Source organism: Schistocerca cancellata, chromosome 3, assembly GCF_023864275.1.
Source record: "Schistocerca cancellata isolate TAMUIC-IGC-003103 chromosome 3, iqSchCanc2.1, whole genome shotgun sequence".
Taxonomy (NCBI): Eukaryota; Metazoa; Arthropoda; class Insecta; order Orthoptera; family Acrididae; genus Schistocerca; species Schistocerca cancellata.
The window spans coordinates 809,467,429-809,485,305 of NC_064628.1; the positions used below are offsets into that span (position 1 = coordinate 809,467,429).

The following is a 17,877-nucleotide window of genomic DNA, read 5'->3' on the forward strand; positions in this document are numbered from 1 at the left end:
ATATCGCAAAATTTGCCGTTCTGTTGATCGTGTGATGGACAATTTTCGTGACACTGTACGACCACGACCACTTGCACTACTGGGGCACTTTGTGCATGGTCAGTTATAGCGACGGCAACCTCGTCAATTGCTTCCGCCGGGATATGATGCCTTCCGCTTCCAGGTGCCACACAAAGCTCATTCGTATTTTAGAATTTCATTATCATCCTCTCCTCAGACCTTTCAATGGACGATACTCTCTCAATGCAGCACTTTAATTGCTGCCGTTTCCATAAATAAGTTTCACTTACTAACAGCACGGGTCTCTTCTCGATAGCCATACTGTTCACTCGCGTTATGGTTTGCAAAATCACAGCGTGAATGTCATACCGTCATACAGACAGTGCACAGCGCCAGATTTGCTCCTGACTACCACAATTGCATTGGCGTATCTACCAAGTTTCGCTGCTATACGATGATTACAGCCCACACTGGACATCCGTGAATAGCTGCACTTTACTTATAACCACTAGGTATACTGGAAAACAAATTTCGGACCCAGATTTTAAACTGTTAAGACATTTCCAGGAGCAGATGTGGATTCTGATTACAATTTAATGGTTATGAACTGTCGATTACAGCTAAAGAAATTGCAAAAAGGTGGGAAATGAAGGAGATGGGGTCTGGACAAGTTGAAAGAACAAAGGGTGGTTGAGAGAGGGAGCGTTAGACAGCGAGTGACAAGAACAGGGGTAAGGGATACAGTAGAATAAGAACGGATAACTTTGAGAGGTGAAATAGTGAAGGCACAGAGAGTCGGGTATATAATAAGACAAGGCCGAATAGAAACCCTTAGCTATCATAGGAGGTATTGGATTGAATTGAGGGAAGGAGAAAACATGGGATAGGAAATGCAAAATGGCTAAGCAGGGATAGCTGGATTCCTTTGAAGAAAGGAGAAGCAGTTATAAGAATATCAAGAGCTGAGATGGAAAACTAGCACTAAGCAAAGAAAAGAAAGCTGAAAAGTGGAATGGATATATAGAAGGGCTATACAAGGGACATGAACTTTACAGAAAGTGAAGAGGAAGCAGCTGAAGATGAGATAGCAAATGCGATACTGCGAGAATAATTTGACAGAGCACTGAAAGACCTAAGTCAAAACAAGGCCACTGGAGTAGGCGACATTCCGTCAGAACAGCTGATACGCCTCGGAGAGCCAACGATAAGAAAACTGCTCCACCTGATATCCAAGGTAGGTGAGAAAGGGAAATTTCGTCAGACTTCAAGAAGAATGCAATAGTTTTAATTCCAAAGAAAGCAGGCGCTGACAGGTGCGAATATTATCGAACTATCAATTAATAATTCATGGTTGCAAAATACTGACACAAATTAATTACAGAAGACTGGAAAAACTGGTAGAAGCAGCCTTCGCGAAAACCAGTTTGGATTCCGGAGAAATCTAGGCACGCGCGAAGCATTTTTGACCCTGTGACTTGTCTTAGAAGATCGGTTAAGTAAAGTTAAACCTACTGTCATAACTTTTGTAGATTTGGAAAAAGATTTTGATAATGTCAGTTAGAACACACTCTTTAAAATTCTTAAGGTAAAAGTGTAAAAAATACAGGCGGCGATGGAATGAAGAGTGACGAGTGGTTGAGAAGGGAGTGAGACAGGCTTGTAGGTATCCCCGATGTTATTCAATCTGCGCTATGAACAAGCAGTTTACAAAGCCAAAGACAGATTTGGAGAATGAATTTAAGGTTTGGGAGAAGAAATAACAACTTTGAGGATTGCCGATGACACTGTGATTCTGTCAGACAGAGCAAAGGACCTGGAAGCGCATTTGAGCGGTATGGGCAGTATCTTGAAAGGAGGATATGACATGAACATCACCTAAAGCAAAGCAGGGTAATGGAATGTAGTCGAATTAAATCAAGCGATGTTGAGGAAATTTGATTAGGAAATGAGGCAGTAGAAGTAGTAGATGAGTTTTCTATTTTGGTAATAAAATAATTGATGATGGCCGAAGCGGAAAGGATATAAAAAATAGACTGCTAATTACAAGAGTAGCTTTTCTGAAGAAGAGAAATTTGTCAACAGGGAATGTAGATTTGTGTGTTAGGAAGTTTTTTGTGAGGTTATTTGTAGTGTAGTCCTGTACGGAAGTGAGACGGGAGCGATAAACAGTTCAGACAAGAAGAGAATAGAAGCTTTTGAAACGTATCGCTACAAAAGAATACTGAAGATTAGATCGTGTAACCAATGAGGAGGTACTGACGAGGGGAACATGGCAAGTGGCATATTCCGATTTTCCAGAAACTTCTCTCAGCGGAAGAGGAGTCAAAACAAGCGAACACGTGTTTCGGTTAATCCGTAGATACTTGATATTTCTGATAATACGACCATAAAAATTTTCGACGTAACTTAGATGCCATTTAGTGTCGCGGCCTCTCACTTTGTCTTCCGTGTTCGAAACACTATTATTGTTTTTATTTATTTTCTTCCCATGTCCGTAGAAAATTACTACACGGATTTTCGTATCTTGTTAGGGGATACAAGGAAGTTACATTAATTGTAAAATTACAAATGGGTTTCACAATGTCGTTCATTTATCATATAATATGTGTCGTGGTATTTCCAGGGGTTACTATCTTTTAAAATTCTCAAACTCTTTCATTTCATTCTTATATTTTATTCTTATGTTTATTCTTCAGGAAGATTTGGTGCATTCCTTTGGATGATACCGATCGTAGAAATATTCGAAACATACAAATTGCGAACAATACGAGTATCACACGAAGGTAGGTTTGCCACATTGACATTGCTTCGTATGAATCTCACTCGGCAAAGAAATGTCATTAACAGTGCGGAAGATTTCACGCATTGGTAGTACTTTCGCGGCAAACCACTCGTAACAGATCATTTTCCGAAAACTGACGCTTGCAGTTGGTTACGAATCAAGATACACCACAGGAATTGCAACAAAACAATCTCACATTTTTCCGTTCATTTATTGTCTTTTTTTCTTTTTAATGCATTTACCATATAATTGGTAGACAAATACGGACAACGTATTTCAGTATGCACTGGAGAACATTTATGTAGTAATCCCCTATGGACAAGGGCAGATAAATGAAAACCAAAAATTAAAAAAAAAAAAGTTTTCGAACAAAGGATGCAAAAGTGCGAAGCCGCGACGCTAGCCACCGTGCCAACGCTTCGACTGAAACTACACTGACAGAAAACGAATCGCAATGCTAGGAACGAGTTGTGCGACATAAACGAAATCTAGTAGCTGCGTTTCTTCATCTGAAAGATGAGGTGCATTCAAATTTCGCGCCAGTCGCATGAGAGTAGCGCCACTATGAGGATGCAAATCAGGTTCATTTTAAATACGCGCTGTCCTGAGTGTTAGTAAGCTTTGAGATTTGACATGGGGAGTTGTTGATAGTCAAGAATGCCTTTAATACCACAAAGATGCCAATATCAACAATTCACCGATTTTGAACAGCGTCGTGTAATAAGGCTACAAGAAGCTGAATGTCCCTTCTGCCATACTGCAGGCAGAGGTGGTCACGAGAGTGTATGTTCGCGAAGAGACCGGGCTGTGGACTGGCGCGTGTCACTACTGAAAGGGAAAATTGTGTTCAGCGTATTGCTGTGGCGCATCGTACTGCATCTGAAGCAGCCATTTGAACAGCAATTAGCACCGTAGTGGCACTACGAACTGTTACATATAGGTTATTTCAGGAACAGCTCCGACCCTGACGCCCTTTAGCGTGCATTCCACTGATCTCAAACCTTCGCCACTTGCGACTTCAGTTGTATCAAGCGACCGATCATCAGGGGGCGAGGAAGGTGGAGACCTGTTATCTTTTCTGATGACCCGCGCGTTACACACACTAGACCTGCACCTGGAGTTATGGCCAGGGCCGCTATTTTGTATGACAGTAGGAGCACTCTCATGGTTATCCCACGCATCCTGACTGGAAAACTGTACGTGAGTCTGGTGATTAAACATGTTGGGCTGCCATTCATGAACAGCATTCCAGGGGCTGTTTTCCGACAGAATAACGCTCACCCACATACGGCTGTTGAACGCCAACGTGCTTTAAGAGTATCGACATATGTGGCATAAATGGACCTAAAGAGGAAACATTGATACATCAAGGAATGATCTGTTTAAAATTGGAGAGAAGTGCGGGGAATAAGAAGTGTAGAGGGGGACCAAGAGATGAATACAGTTAGCAGGTTCGAAAGGATGCACGGTGTAGTAGCTACTGGGGATGAGGTGGTGGTATGCACAGGATAGTGTCGGGGGAGAGCTACATCCAATGAGTCTCCAGACTGAATGCTACAACACCAGGAAGCCACAAAGAAAATTATTAGTGTATGATGATGGCAGGAACGAAGACAAATGGAACAGATTGTTCGGAAATTATTCTACGATAAACTGTTTGAGCTGCATCTAGATGTAAACAAACGGCGTCGTATTCTTCTACACGACGACATTCTGCTGGATTTTTCCAGGCAATTTCCACCAACATTTCGGAGATACGTTACTCCTGTGTTAGCACTCCCTCTACACACTACTTTGCGCCAATTGTCTCTTTTGTCAACTTCGTTGTGATAAACCTTGTGGTTAAATTATTAATAGGCTATGATATTCACGAATAATTAAATATCTCGCAGACTTCCAGCCAAGCCTATATTGGGAATATTTCTGACGCTAATGTTTTGTTTGTGCAGGCGCGGGTGTCAAGATGGAGCACCTGCAGGCGGTGCTGGACCCCAGGAAACAGGAACTACTGGAGGCGCGCTTCCTGGGCCAGAGGGTGAGTACTGCGGCTCACGCTCGTGCGTCACGCTCCGCGCCACTCCCAGGTCGATACTTGTCACGCGCCTGCACACCTCCTCTGGACGCAGCCGCCGCAAGTCTCGAGGCTCTTTCTCTGTCTTAGCGTCTTTCTGGTTTCGCTGCTTGGGGACGGATAAAAGCGCGTTCCATAAATACATCCGTCATTTTCACATAGTCACCACTATTCTTCGTTGTACAGTCTTGCCAACGGCTTACTACAGACTCTATGCCGGTCTCGTAAAAACCTGAACCAGCTGAGGTTAGCCACTGTCGTACAGCTTTGACGACAGCTTCTCATTCTGGAAAATGTTGGCCGTTTTGTTCATATTTCATGGACCCAAAGAGAGAGAACTCTGAAGGTACTAAATCAGGGTTGTACTGCGGATTTGGTACGATAGTTCAGACATAGCTAACCGTGAGATCCATGGTCACAAAAAAAAAAAAAAAAAAAAATGGCTCTGAGCACTGTGGGACTTAACATCTATGGTCATCAGTCCCCTAGAACTTAGAACTACTCAAACCTAACTAACCTAAGGACAGCACACAACACCCCGTCATCACGAGGCAGAGAAAATCCCTGACCCCGCCGGGAATCGAACCCGGGAACCCGGGCGTGGGAAGCGAGAACGCTACCGCACGACCACGAGCTGCGGACATAGTCACAAAACTACTGTGGGGTCTGCAGTTACCTGGTTGGAAGCGGGAGTTTTCCTTCTTCTCTGGCTTGACTCTGATAATTTGGGGTTTCAGCCTAGTCAGTGTCACAATGTAGCGTTCTGAATTGCTTTGGGCTGAAAGACACGCAAACGAAGCACACCCTGCCCGTCCCAGAACACTGTGCACGTCACTTTGCCGGCAAGTAGGCGTGTCTAGAACTAAGATGTGTCTTGAACTACTACTTTGATGGTGAATTCCCTACTCATCGTTCCATGACCTGTATTTTGGTTTCCTGCGTGCTGCGTAATACCACGTCTCATCTTTAGTGATCATGGTGTTTAGAAAGCCATTACATTCAACCTCGTGTTGCTCTAAGAGATCTAAAACCGTGGACCCGCCTCTCACACTTTCCGGTAAACATGGTTGAGTATCATGTTTTCTAAGGCATTACAGCCGACATTCATGTGTCCACACAGTTCTTTGGTAGTAATCAGCGATCGAGATGCTGTTCGTTATGAGGGATGAAAACTGAGCATAGTGGAAAAGAGAGAGAGGGGGGGCGGTGGCGGGGGAGGACGATTTGTGGTTCACACTCTTCTCACCACTACTGAACACATTACATCTACTGTATTGTTTCCACACACGTTCAGCAAGCTGCTATGTATTTCAGTTGGCGCAATTTGATCAGCAGTAGGACGCCAAAGGCGTATGTCTATTTTATAAACATTTTTATAATGCTCCCTTGCTACACCTCCCGGTCACAGAACAACGAAACCAACAGGATATTAGCAGGAAAATTAAAAAATTATTACTACAGCAATGAAACCTCTGGGTCGCGCGCAAAGGAAGGATAAAAAATAATGGAATAACCTCGTATTTTGAACAAATCAGGTAATCTGTAATAATTTCCCTGTGCGTGAGGTGACTCTAAGCATGGTCCAGTGAACTCAATGTGACAACCACACGTAACTCCTGAAGACGGCCATTATGTCAGCAAATCAAAGATTTCTTAGTCCGCACTGTGACTTTATCTTCAAAGGAACTTTGTCATGCAGTCATTAGTATCGTGCATCAGAAAAATTTGCAGTACTTTATATAGATTACCTTACAACGTATTTTTTTACTGTAATTGACTTTCAACCTTCCTTCTGAGTAATGATACACTACGTGGTCTGAGTAGTGATACATTACCTGCAGTGACCGTAGATCCTAGTACAAGCGTCGTACTGAGGAAGGGGAAGCTCGTTTATGTTTGGAACTTCGCAATGTTTGGGAGGAAGAGGATAGATTTTGCAGACATCCATGTGTTGCTAGATTGATCACTTGTTGGGACTGGTAATATTTGAGAAAAACCTAAATTGTAGTCTCTTTGAAGAAACCATTACAACATTCGTATGGCGCGATGTTCGGATAGCCATTTCACAGTGCTGGGTAGGTATTGTAGCTTATTTTCTTAGAACATGATCCCATTGTCTAAACCATTTAGTCTTCTTGATCGGAGGAGCACCATAACAATTGTCATATATTTTGTAAACTTTGCTACTATGTAAGTAAACTTACATGGTGTCTGAGTATGTGTAAGCACTCTACAAAAGGTTGTCAGATGGACGAAACAAATACTACAGGCGAGCCCAGTTTACCTAAGAAGACTCGGGAAAACCATCGGATATATGGGACTTAGAAAAAGACAGCTGGATTCATTTGGCAGTGGGAATATCAAAATCAGCAGAATAAGAACCTGGTGGATTTCTATTTTGCACACCGGCTCAAAGCAAACAAAGTCCAATAAACATGCACTCTAAAGTGCATACCTGAAGAGCTATGCGCACTCGTTCATCTTCGCTACTGTGAAACACATCTTCTACCGGACAGGTGGTCCTAGCTCTTAAGGTACGCATTTTAGAGCTCTTGTTGACTGGACACTTCGATCTTGTTTCAGTCCTTACTAGCTCTTCCCAAAATATGGAAAACGAAGACCTTCCAATAGAAGAGATGTTTCACAGTATCGAAGATGAGCAGATGAAACACTGTTAGAGATATCAATGTCAATAGTGAGAGCTTATACTTCCGGCATTAAAATAACCAAAAAGTCTGCTCCAGTGTAACTCTTCTGTTTCATTTTCTGGTGGCGCTGAAAATAATTTAATGGCGGCTAACAGGAGTTACTTAACAGTAATATTTGAGGAACCACTTGTTCCTGCTGCAAATGAGTCCTTCGCGTTCCACAGTTAGTGAGAGGTTTCTGAACACAGATAGGACACTGTCCAGGCCGGAGAAAGAGCAGGGCACACTCTTCCAATAGGGTCACGCCTAGCAACGCATTGTGGCGGTCAAATCAAAATTTGGATTGATATTAGCGGTACTTTTTTTTTGTGAAAGTCAGAAATATTAGAACGTCTGAAAGATGATTGACATTGCACAAACCCCTAGGATGTCCTTAATAGTTTTCCTTGTGGGTCTCTCTCTCTCTCTCTCTCTCTCTCTCTCTCTCTCTCTCTCTCTCTCTCTCTCTCTCTCTCTCTCTCTCTCTCTCCCCCCCCCCCTCCCCCCTCTCCCCCCCCTCTCTCTCCCCCTCCCCCTCCCCCTCCCCCTCTCCCTCCAGTGGTGTTCTAGCTCTGTTTACTCACGTCTCGGAATGCTGTAACTTACTGCGACTTTGACTCTGTGATACACTTGCTCTGATACCCTGAAGCTGTGTTCTGTGATGCTGTCTGTTATATTGTGGGCTTTGAGTTGGTAAACGTTTCAGACTGACTGTTGTTTTGGCCTGAATAGTGATTAGTAAATGGATTAGTGACAGCTCTAAGTAGGTGTCAAATGACGTTCGGGCAGTTCTATCATAGTCACCCGCCCGCCGCACCTTTCTCCGCTTAGCGTCTCCATGTTAGGAAAGTGCTGTGTGTGTAGGAGAAAAAAAAGTGAGGTAGTCCAGATGCGATGTAAATCGGAAAAAATTTGACACAGAAAATGTTCTAGTATTGAGCCAGCTCTGAAAAACAATGACACACACACACACACACACACACACACACACACACACACACACACGCACGCGCTTGTGACATCCACTCGTCCTGCTCAAAAAATGAAAAAAAACTTTGATTTTCTTTGCTGGATGCCTTCATTGTCTGCTATTGAAAGACAGACTGTTGAATTTTTTGTCGATTTTTGACAGTCGAATTATTAAATGTTTGTTTTCAATAGCGCTATGATCGGTGCAGCATCATTGTTTTCACATCTGTGCTTCACTATTTTCCCGAAAACTGTCTTTCAGAACACTAGAAATGATTATACATACATGTTGAAATGTATTGATCATGAAAGAATGATTAAGATTAGATGGGCGGCTCGAATTACTAATCAGGAGAAACTAAATCGAGTTAAGGAACAAAGAAATTTATAGCGCAACTTGACTAATAAAAATGATCGTCCGAAAGGACACGCCCAGAGGGATGAATGATTAGTCAGTTTGGCAACTGAAGGAAGTCAGTGCAGAGGGCCAGGGGGGGGGGGGGGGGGGTAATACGAGTAAAGGTAGACCGAGGCTGGAATACAATAAGCAAGCTCAATTGGATGTAGTCCGCCGCTCGTGGTCTCGCGGTAGCGTTCTCGCTTCCCGAGCACGGGGTCCCGGGTTCGATTCCCGGCGGGGTCAGGGATTTTCACCTGCCTCGAGATGACTGGGTGTTTGTGTTGTCCTCATCATTTCATCATCATCCAGGAAAGTGGCGAAATTGGACTGAGCAACGATTGGGTAATTGTACGGGCGCTGATAACCACGCAGTTGAGCGCCCCACAAACCAAAACATCATCAATTGGATGTAGGTTACAGCAGTAACCATGCAGAGATGAAGAGGCTTACACAGTAACTTGGAGAACTGCATCAAACCAGTCCTCGAACTGAAGACGACAAGAACAACAACAATAATAACCATGTTGTATACTCTAACATCTCGTCTTCACTTAAAAAGATGTAAGACTTTCTCAAAGATTAGTACCTTCCTAGCATTACTCACTAGAATACTTTTCAGCGTTAATAAAACTGGTTACTTAGACACTCTTCCGCACACGCATGTAAACATAAAATAATATCTAGGGTGTAATTAATTTCTCTTAGTGCCGTAAATCCATTTATTATAAACCAGGATGGGCCAGTGCTTTACGTGCAGGAACTCGTAATCTGGAAATTAATAGTACAGAAATGTTCTCTGCGTACTATTCTTTATCAACTCGCATTATTCACATGTACCACGAAAACTTTAGTCAGTAAAAATATTACAGTGTTGTTTAATTTTGTGTGGTTTCCCTAAAACAAACACTCTGCACCAAATCAACGTTTTAAAAAAATTTACCGATAATAAAAGAGCAGTTGCGAAATTCGATCCTCAGTCTGAAACGATTTCGGTGTCGTCAGGACGCCTAATTTCTGCCTTCCTTCCTTCCTTCCTTCTCCTTCCTTAATTATTTACTTGAACCCTTCTGACGTGGACCAGTATGATTTTCCTCCTTTTAGCACTAGCAAAATCTGTAGTACAAGCTTACGAAGTAAGACAACTAAAAATGCTCATCGTTTAATTTTACCGCCTTTTTTTAGATTCGGGAAACATTCGTGATTAATTGCTTCCGGAAGTACATAAACGGAGGAATTTGACAGTCCTAATAGATATTGTTTGTAAAAATATATAAATTTCGTTGATTCCAAAGAGCACTGCTCTCGGAATTCCTCTCTTCAAAACCAACCTTTTACACCTTATGTCGGGTGTGGTCATCGATGTATCCTATGGTGCTGACACAACGGACGTAATGACGTCACCCAATCAATAGCAGGCTGTTAGTCGCAGAGGATTGCACGCGCTACTTTGCACTCGCAAGCGCCTGGGCAGTCCCTTCTTCAGGCAGTCGACTCTCTGCAGCCAACCTTCACAAAATACGTTCAAAACGCTGTCCAGATCGCAGTGAGAAGCGAAGCAGTGACTTTAAGTACTATGTTCTGTTTGAAGATTTACTTTTTTGCTCCGATGCTTAGTAGAACTTAAGGTATGCCAGATTTGTATCTCACAGTTTCTTTTAGTAGGTAATGGAGAACACTGATATCTTTTTTAAACTAATGTTTAACACCGTCTGGTTACAGTTTATAGATTCAACATTCTACACATCTAAAAATCTCTAACATGTACTGCCACGAAAAATTGTGCGGTAGAAATATATCGAAGTAGTAGTAACATGTGGATGAATTCTTAATTCGGCAGTTACATTATCAGAACTTCGCAAGTACTTTGAAATTGGTTACGTGTTTGTGAAGTTTTCAATCATTAAGTTGTGATTTATTTTTTATGACCTTTTATTTTCTATTTTACATTTAAGAGGAGAAAACACACAGTAGAAAATATGTTTAATATAATTTACTCTTATTTCATGTTCCAAAATAAGGAAACATAAGAGGAAAGTTGTTAAGTCACAAATTTCACGACACTTGCAGATAAGATTTCGGCATGTGTCAGCTTCTGCATAGATAAAAAGAAAGATAAGTAAGCAGTGCCGCCATACCAAAAGAGAATGTTTCCAAGAACGCCACCCTCCTATATGACGTCAGTGACAAACTCTCGCATAGTTGACTGGAAAGTTCCGTACGCCACTACGTATCAGAATGTGAGGGCCTACAAACTGAGGTAATGGATGAATTTTACGTTTCTCAATACTATAAATTTTCCACCGACAGGAAAAATAAAGAACTAACAGTTGTAACTGACTGAGAGAAACGTTTGAATGTTTGTGTAATAGTATACAGAATAAAAGATAAGAGAGCTGAAATCGCCACAGGTATAAAAAGAGGAACACTGAGCGACATGGGAGGATATGGAATGAAGCAGCAGCGCAAGGTAACACGAGACGGTTTCGTCTGGGTGCCTCTGAGTTGTCGACTTCGCGGGACTCCACTTGGGGGCGCCTTTTGGGATTCCACGATTGCCTGCAGGCACCGCCCACGACTTGTGAGGGTTGAAGCTCGCTCTAAATGAGGGGTAACTTTTTTGAACTGAATTACGTTTCGTACAAAGGGATAGAGCACACTGGTCGCGAAATAGCCATCCGTTACCAGAAACGAACGAGTCTGAAACGTTGCTTGTTGCAGTGCCTATACCCTGCAACAAACTTCAGTAGTTTCCCTGCCGAAAACGTCAGTAATAAAATCGTGATAGATGCAGGATATCGTAAGAAGTAAAATTGTTAGGTCTTTACTCCATATCATGTAAAAGAAATACAATAAATTTTAAACTACTTAGTAGAGAAATTTGAAAATGATTCGTGTGGGTACTGTAAGAGTTCTTGTTATCTTTCTTTCCTAAAATTTTGTTCTTCTTGGGGGTTCAGATTTTTTAATGCTCCAGATATCGACAGCCTTGACTCTTAGACTACTTATTTAGTCAGATTCGTATACGAAAGTTAGTCTGGCGCTGTCTTAAGGAGTAAATTCAAAAAAGTTTTTTTAAGGAATTTGATCATGTGTTCCCCAGTGCCGTTCCATTTCGTGTTAAATGAAGGCTTTCAATTTTGCCTATTCGTTCGTCATTTGTTATGTTTTTGGGAATTACCAGTGTATGGTCTATTCGTGGCAAATTATTTGTGTTGTCCTAAGACTTTTCTTCGATCGTATCGAGAACGTTTAATTGCCTGTTAATATTAGGCATTATTCTCTGTGTCACTGCCAACTCCCAGCGGAGGACAAAAAAGGAAGTAAAGTTTGTCGCTTGAAAGAATGTATAAGATGCAGTATTATTTATTTACGTTACATACTGGTTCATCCCTCCCTTCCTGAGGAGGATCGCCGCTGTCGAGTAATAACGAGAAATAGCCTGCATTGCCTCACATAAAACGACATAACTTTCACATTTATTACTATTACTACTACTACTACTACTACTACTACTATTTATAGTGGTGGTGGTGGTGTTTCTTCTTCTACTGAAGATTTCTTACTTGGAAGATGTCTATTATTTCTGTGTACTGCCCACCATCTCAGTCTTTTAAACTTGGAGAGACCGCTTTCACCACACGTAACGGAATGTCTTTCCTGGGCTTCTGCGGAGCACTGCTTGTATCATTGCTCTACTTCGTACTTACGGACGACGGTGTAGACGGTTTCAGGTTGAACTCCCAGGACAATCACAAAAAGCAGGACGTCTCTTTCTTCCTGTAGGAAACTCAGCTTGTAAGGTTCGTCTAACGTGATCCTGTTTGCGGGTTCGTGGTATTCATCCGTTATTTAAAGTCAAGAGGAAAGCATAAATCTTACCTCTAATTACTTTGACACAATAGAGAAATTTTATCGCCAACTTTTTTTGCGCAGTGTTGGATCTCAGTCCAAGTTTACCTTCATTATTTCGAATTCCGATAAATTTTCGTTTGCGTCCACATTCTTTGCCTCTGCTAGTTGTCAGCATACGTTATCATGTTTGCTCCTTTTCTCCTTAACGTTTATTTCTTCTGCACGACGCCTGATTCTTCGTTAGCCATATTACGTATAGTTGGTTTCTTTTCGAGCTTAGACCATTTGTATTCAATGTGACTTCTGCTGATCCTGTTTAGTAGCCCTATTGGCATTTTAGCCTTACCATATTCAGAGTTCTCATATGTTTCACTGAAACTCTGGCAGGTTTCAGCTCTTCTGTTGCACAAAAGTTTGCTGTTGCCATAACTGACTCATTATCTATCATCAAGTCATCGTTCAAAGTTGTTACCAAAAATCTTGAAAAGTTCTTGACCAGATTTATACTTCAAATTTTTACACGGTACTGTAATGATCATTCGGACGGACATAGGGTACCTGCTTTTTAATACATAAATTCATACGTGCCGTGATATAGAGGGTGTTCGGAAATTCGCTTTACAAACTTCTAGGACTTACAGAGGTGAATGAGTTCGTAACATTTTGAATAGGACGGTTTCAATTTAGATGTTTAACTCATCCACTTCCGCTTGAGGATTTGAATTAGAGGCGTCACGCAGTACAGTTGATAGGTAACAATTTGCAAGGAAACGTAACGAAACCTCCATTTATCACTTAAGCATGGTTTTTTATGTATTAACACTGGAATACTATGTTCCGTACGTACAGTATGATGGGCTCTTTTTTTGTTTCGGAATAATGTAAAAACGTAATGTTTATGTCTCAGTCCAACAAATGTGCTTAAGTGATAAATGGATGTTTCGTTGTGTTTCCTTTTGAACTGTTACTGTGTCACCCCTAATTCAATTCCTCAAGCTTGTACTCACTTCCCTGTAAAAGTTCTAGAAATTTGTGACGGGAATTTCCGAACACCCTGTATAAGCGGAAACTTTGTTACCGAAAATTTCGAGAAGTTACTTAATTGGAATTATATTTCCTTGCCCGCAGGGCACCTACATTGCGAGGTTTGTCGTCATAATTGTATCTATTATGTGTACATAAGATGTGGATGAATGTATGGGGGTTTTGGTGTTTTGCTTGTGTAGCTGATGACGATGAGAGAGAGGAGGGAGGGCGTAACCCGGGGGCCGGTACATAGGCTACTCCTCTCAAATAGCATTAAGGGGACCGTCGAATTTAAGTGTCCATCCAACGGTCGGATCACCTCAACATTTGTTACTGGTCTGCACTCTGGAACACTGCGGAGAGGTTGCTTTATAGACGAAGACATTGGCGGAAGGTTTCCTGATATTCCCATCCATTGTTGGATGAGAACTTGTTCGCATTTCGACGTGTACTTCTCATCGTATTCATTACCTTACCAGTAACTTCTCCTGTCATCCCAGGTAAGTAATTAATTTTTCCGTCGATGTATATTACAAAAAACTTTCAACTTCAATTCTTTTACTAACTGTTAATTCCTTTTTATTCGTGGATCCATGTAGTCCACAAACTTTTTTTCCATTAACATATTGCGTGTAGTATTGTGCGTGGCTGCATGCGAGATTTTTTCTTTCGCGTCAAATGTAACTCTTCCAAAATCGAAACCGTTTATGCTCATCTTACCCTTAAATTCCAGAGTCACCTTCGAAAACGTTACATCCGCTGACTGACCTTCAGGAACTGTTCTGAAAACAAGTCTTAGAGCGGGGCATTTGAACGTTGCTGTTCTGACTACAAGCTCTCTTGGGGGCACTCTGTACGGTATGAAACAAAATTGGAGACTGCTGGCATTACTAAGGACTTGAGTTTGAAGAGGCGTGTTAGTGTTTCCATGCTCTGCAGCAAATGTCTTATTTGAACAGTTCACTGGCAGTCGACGAGCAATATACTGCAACCGCCTCCCTGGGCTCCGCCAATAGTTACGAGGTGTGCACGATATTTTGTATGCGTACCAAATACCTTAACTTAATAGTTATCGTGTTCATAGTTCAACCCATTTGTGTCAACGCAAATCTGAAACGGTTCTTTGCAGTGTTCGGAACCTTCTTGCGTGCCATTTCCAGCGAGTCTACACAGAGTAACTGCTGTGTCGGCATCCCGGCAGAGACCAAGAACACTGTAGTCAACTGCTCTTCCGCTGTTACTGAGTTGATCGGCTTTGGTGGAAGTTGTCACGGACGAAAAACAGTCGCATACTAATCCGTCACTATAAATAGTTCTGGCTGTCGAGCCACGCTGCCAAGAACTAGCGTGAATTGCATTCAACCACCTTGAGTAGCATGTCTTTCCGTTCAAGCTCTGATTTCTCATAATTTATAACGGTGGTCATTTCTCTCTATGTAGGTAGGAATATGCAAATTTTTTTCGCATTCGGAGGAGAAAGTTAGAGGTTTAAATTTCGTGAATAGATCTCATCGCATTGCTAAACGCCTTAAACCGTGTGTTATATCCCTGACACTGTCTCCCCTGTTTTGACATAATACAAAACTAGCTGCCCTTCTTCGAACTTTCTTGATGCCCTCTGTCAGTCCTAGATGATATGGATACCATAACGCGCAACAGTACCCCCAGAAGACGACGGACAAACGTAGTATGGCAGTCTCTTTAATAATGCGTGTGGTCTCTTCTTTTTTTATTCAGTTTTTTTGAATGAATCTATAATGGTTTTTACGTTCACATTCAGTCGGTGAAAGAAATAAGTTATATGACTAAAAACTCGTCGATTGACTGTGTATCGATTTTTAGGTTTTTATCTCAGAAGTGTGCTTAGGAGCTAAAGTTCCATCGTCATGGTTACCGAGTCAACAACGACTGCCAACACAGTTTCTGTAGGGATTAAGTGCTGCGTATTTTTTCGTTCTTGTGATTACCGTCTGTACAGATTAGGCAATGGTTTCTTCTGTGGATTTGTATTTCCTCGGTTCACGTTGTTACGTTTGGTTGCTTTCAGATCTGTTACGCTTCAGCCTTGACAGTACAACTGCTCGAAGCAATGCCATGACATATTGAACAAACGTATTGTACTTCCCCATCTCTGGTTTAATGCGTCCCTGTCATTAACTTAATAAGACTGCAGTATTGCGGCGTCCTGGCACAGGTCCTGTCACCAGATTCTGACGAAGGCACAATAAGAACACTGACAACATTGTTCGCTGAGCTCTACTGAGTTACCTGTAACTGAGTGAGAGGGAGAAAATCTCAAAGGATGATTAGCACAGGTGATTTTGGATCGGAGAGGAGAAATTGTTAGCTTCGTAGGAAATGAATAAGGGTACAAAGCCGTAAGGATTAAATTTAAGAACAATTTATTTCCCAGTAGTTCAGCCTTATTTGGAGAGATGTCTTACAGTGGCTGTATTTCTTTGCAAATCAAGGAGTACACCCTACCATTTTTATGTTGGTCCTTCCTTGTATCCCCTAGTTCCTGAGTTCCACCGTTCGCCATCAGAAACGAGCGCTCTGTTTGCAACTCTTTCTGGCAATACACAATCAAAATACTCTAACCACAGTGAGAGACGAGTGTGAGGCAGCTGGATTCCTGTTTCTATTCCGACACACAGAAAACATCAACTGTTAGTCGTTGCTACTACTAGAGACAAACTCTATATAGCATGTTCTTTATTAACAGGCAGAAAACTCAAGATGGTAGCTGTTACTGGACACTTATTGGAAACTAGTTGTCTTCCCTCTAACCTCTATAGACGTCCTGTAGCTTTTGCTGCATCAGCATCAAAGTGACATTCTATAGTGACTGCTTCCGACGACACGGCTGTCTGCTTTCTGCTGATAACTATCTTTGCCTTTTGCACCGGGTATTCATATACTGTTTTTTCAGGGACTTTCGTGCGAGTTACTCCCATAGAGATTCTCTCTCTCTCTCTCTCTCTCTCTCTCTCTCTCTCTCTCTCCCCTCTCCTCCCCTCCCTCCCTCCCTCCTTCCATCCCCCCCCCTCCCCGAAGGTCTATCGTAAGATTCTTCGAGAACATTCCAGAAGCTTCTCGAACATTTTGGTCGTATGCCAGCGTCTGCTAGTCGCCTTGGTGCCGGAGTCTGTTGTCTTCGTGTAGCCATTACTGTTCCGCCACTTCCTCAGCAGGCTGTCGAAGTCTGACTTCCTACAAACCTCTGACCCACTTTCTAATGTCCGCCCCCGCCTTGTGCATTGTCTTAAATATTATCTTTAACAAAGTTCCTCTCATTTCCTCGTAGCCATGCCACTTCTTACATTAATGAACTTGGTAGCTATGACAGTGACCATTAAGCTTTGTCCCAGATACTAATTTGTACAACGCTTTGATGATAACTTCGTAAGATATTTCAAAATTCTTGTTTCTTTTGTTAATAATTTCAACAGTTTCAGAAGAGTTCCTTCGACATGTACATGTTCTGTAATCACTTTCTGAATTTTACATGTTTGTGTCTCTAAGCTTTTTTGTCCAGATCTTCTTTAAATTTCAATAGTATCCTACAGATTCTGTCTATAGCATTGTGAAGGTATTATTAACGTAATGTCATTCGTAGCTCCAGTTACTGTTATTAATATTATTATCATTATTACACGGCCTGAAAAAAGTGGAACGGTCAGAAGACATGGTAAGACGTCAATGAAACTTCTTTCACATACCTTCTATTAGCGTGTGTAAATAGTGTGTCCCACCTGATACTGCTACCTCATATACGAGGGTAATCCCAAAAGTAAGGTGTCCTATTTTTTTATAAGTACATAGACCTGTTTATTTCTACAATGGTTTACATCAGTTTACAGCTCTACCATTTAGTTATTTTTCGACATAATCACCATTTCTGTCGATGCATTTTTATAGACGCTGTGGCAGTTTTTGTATGCCCATGTCATACCAGCTCGCCACCATGCTGTTAAGAAAGTTATGAACCTCTTCTTTCACCTCGTCGTCAGAGCTGAATCGCTGGCAGGTACTGTGAGACTCTGAAAAAACTCAAACGGACAATTCAGAACCGGAGAAGAGGAATGTT

The 17,877-nt window shown here is 41.8% G+C and overlaps 1 protein-coding gene across 5 annotated transcripts in view; it reads left to right on the forward strand.

Moving 5' to 3' along the window:
• The window catches only part of LOC126175874 (serine/threonine-protein kinase tousled-like 2), a 596,427-nt gene that overhangs the window by 400,914 nt on the left and 177,636 nt on the right, over window positions 1-17,877 (forward strand). For all 5 annotated transcript variants that reach the window (XM_049922899.1, XM_049922901.1, XM_049922900.1 and 2 more), the window contains one exon: window positions 4,732-4,817. In XM_049922899.1, coding sequence (XP_049778856.1) covers window positions 4,732-4,817 — 86 coding nt within the window. The remainder of the gene's footprint in view (window positions 1-4,731; window positions 4,818-17,877) is intronic.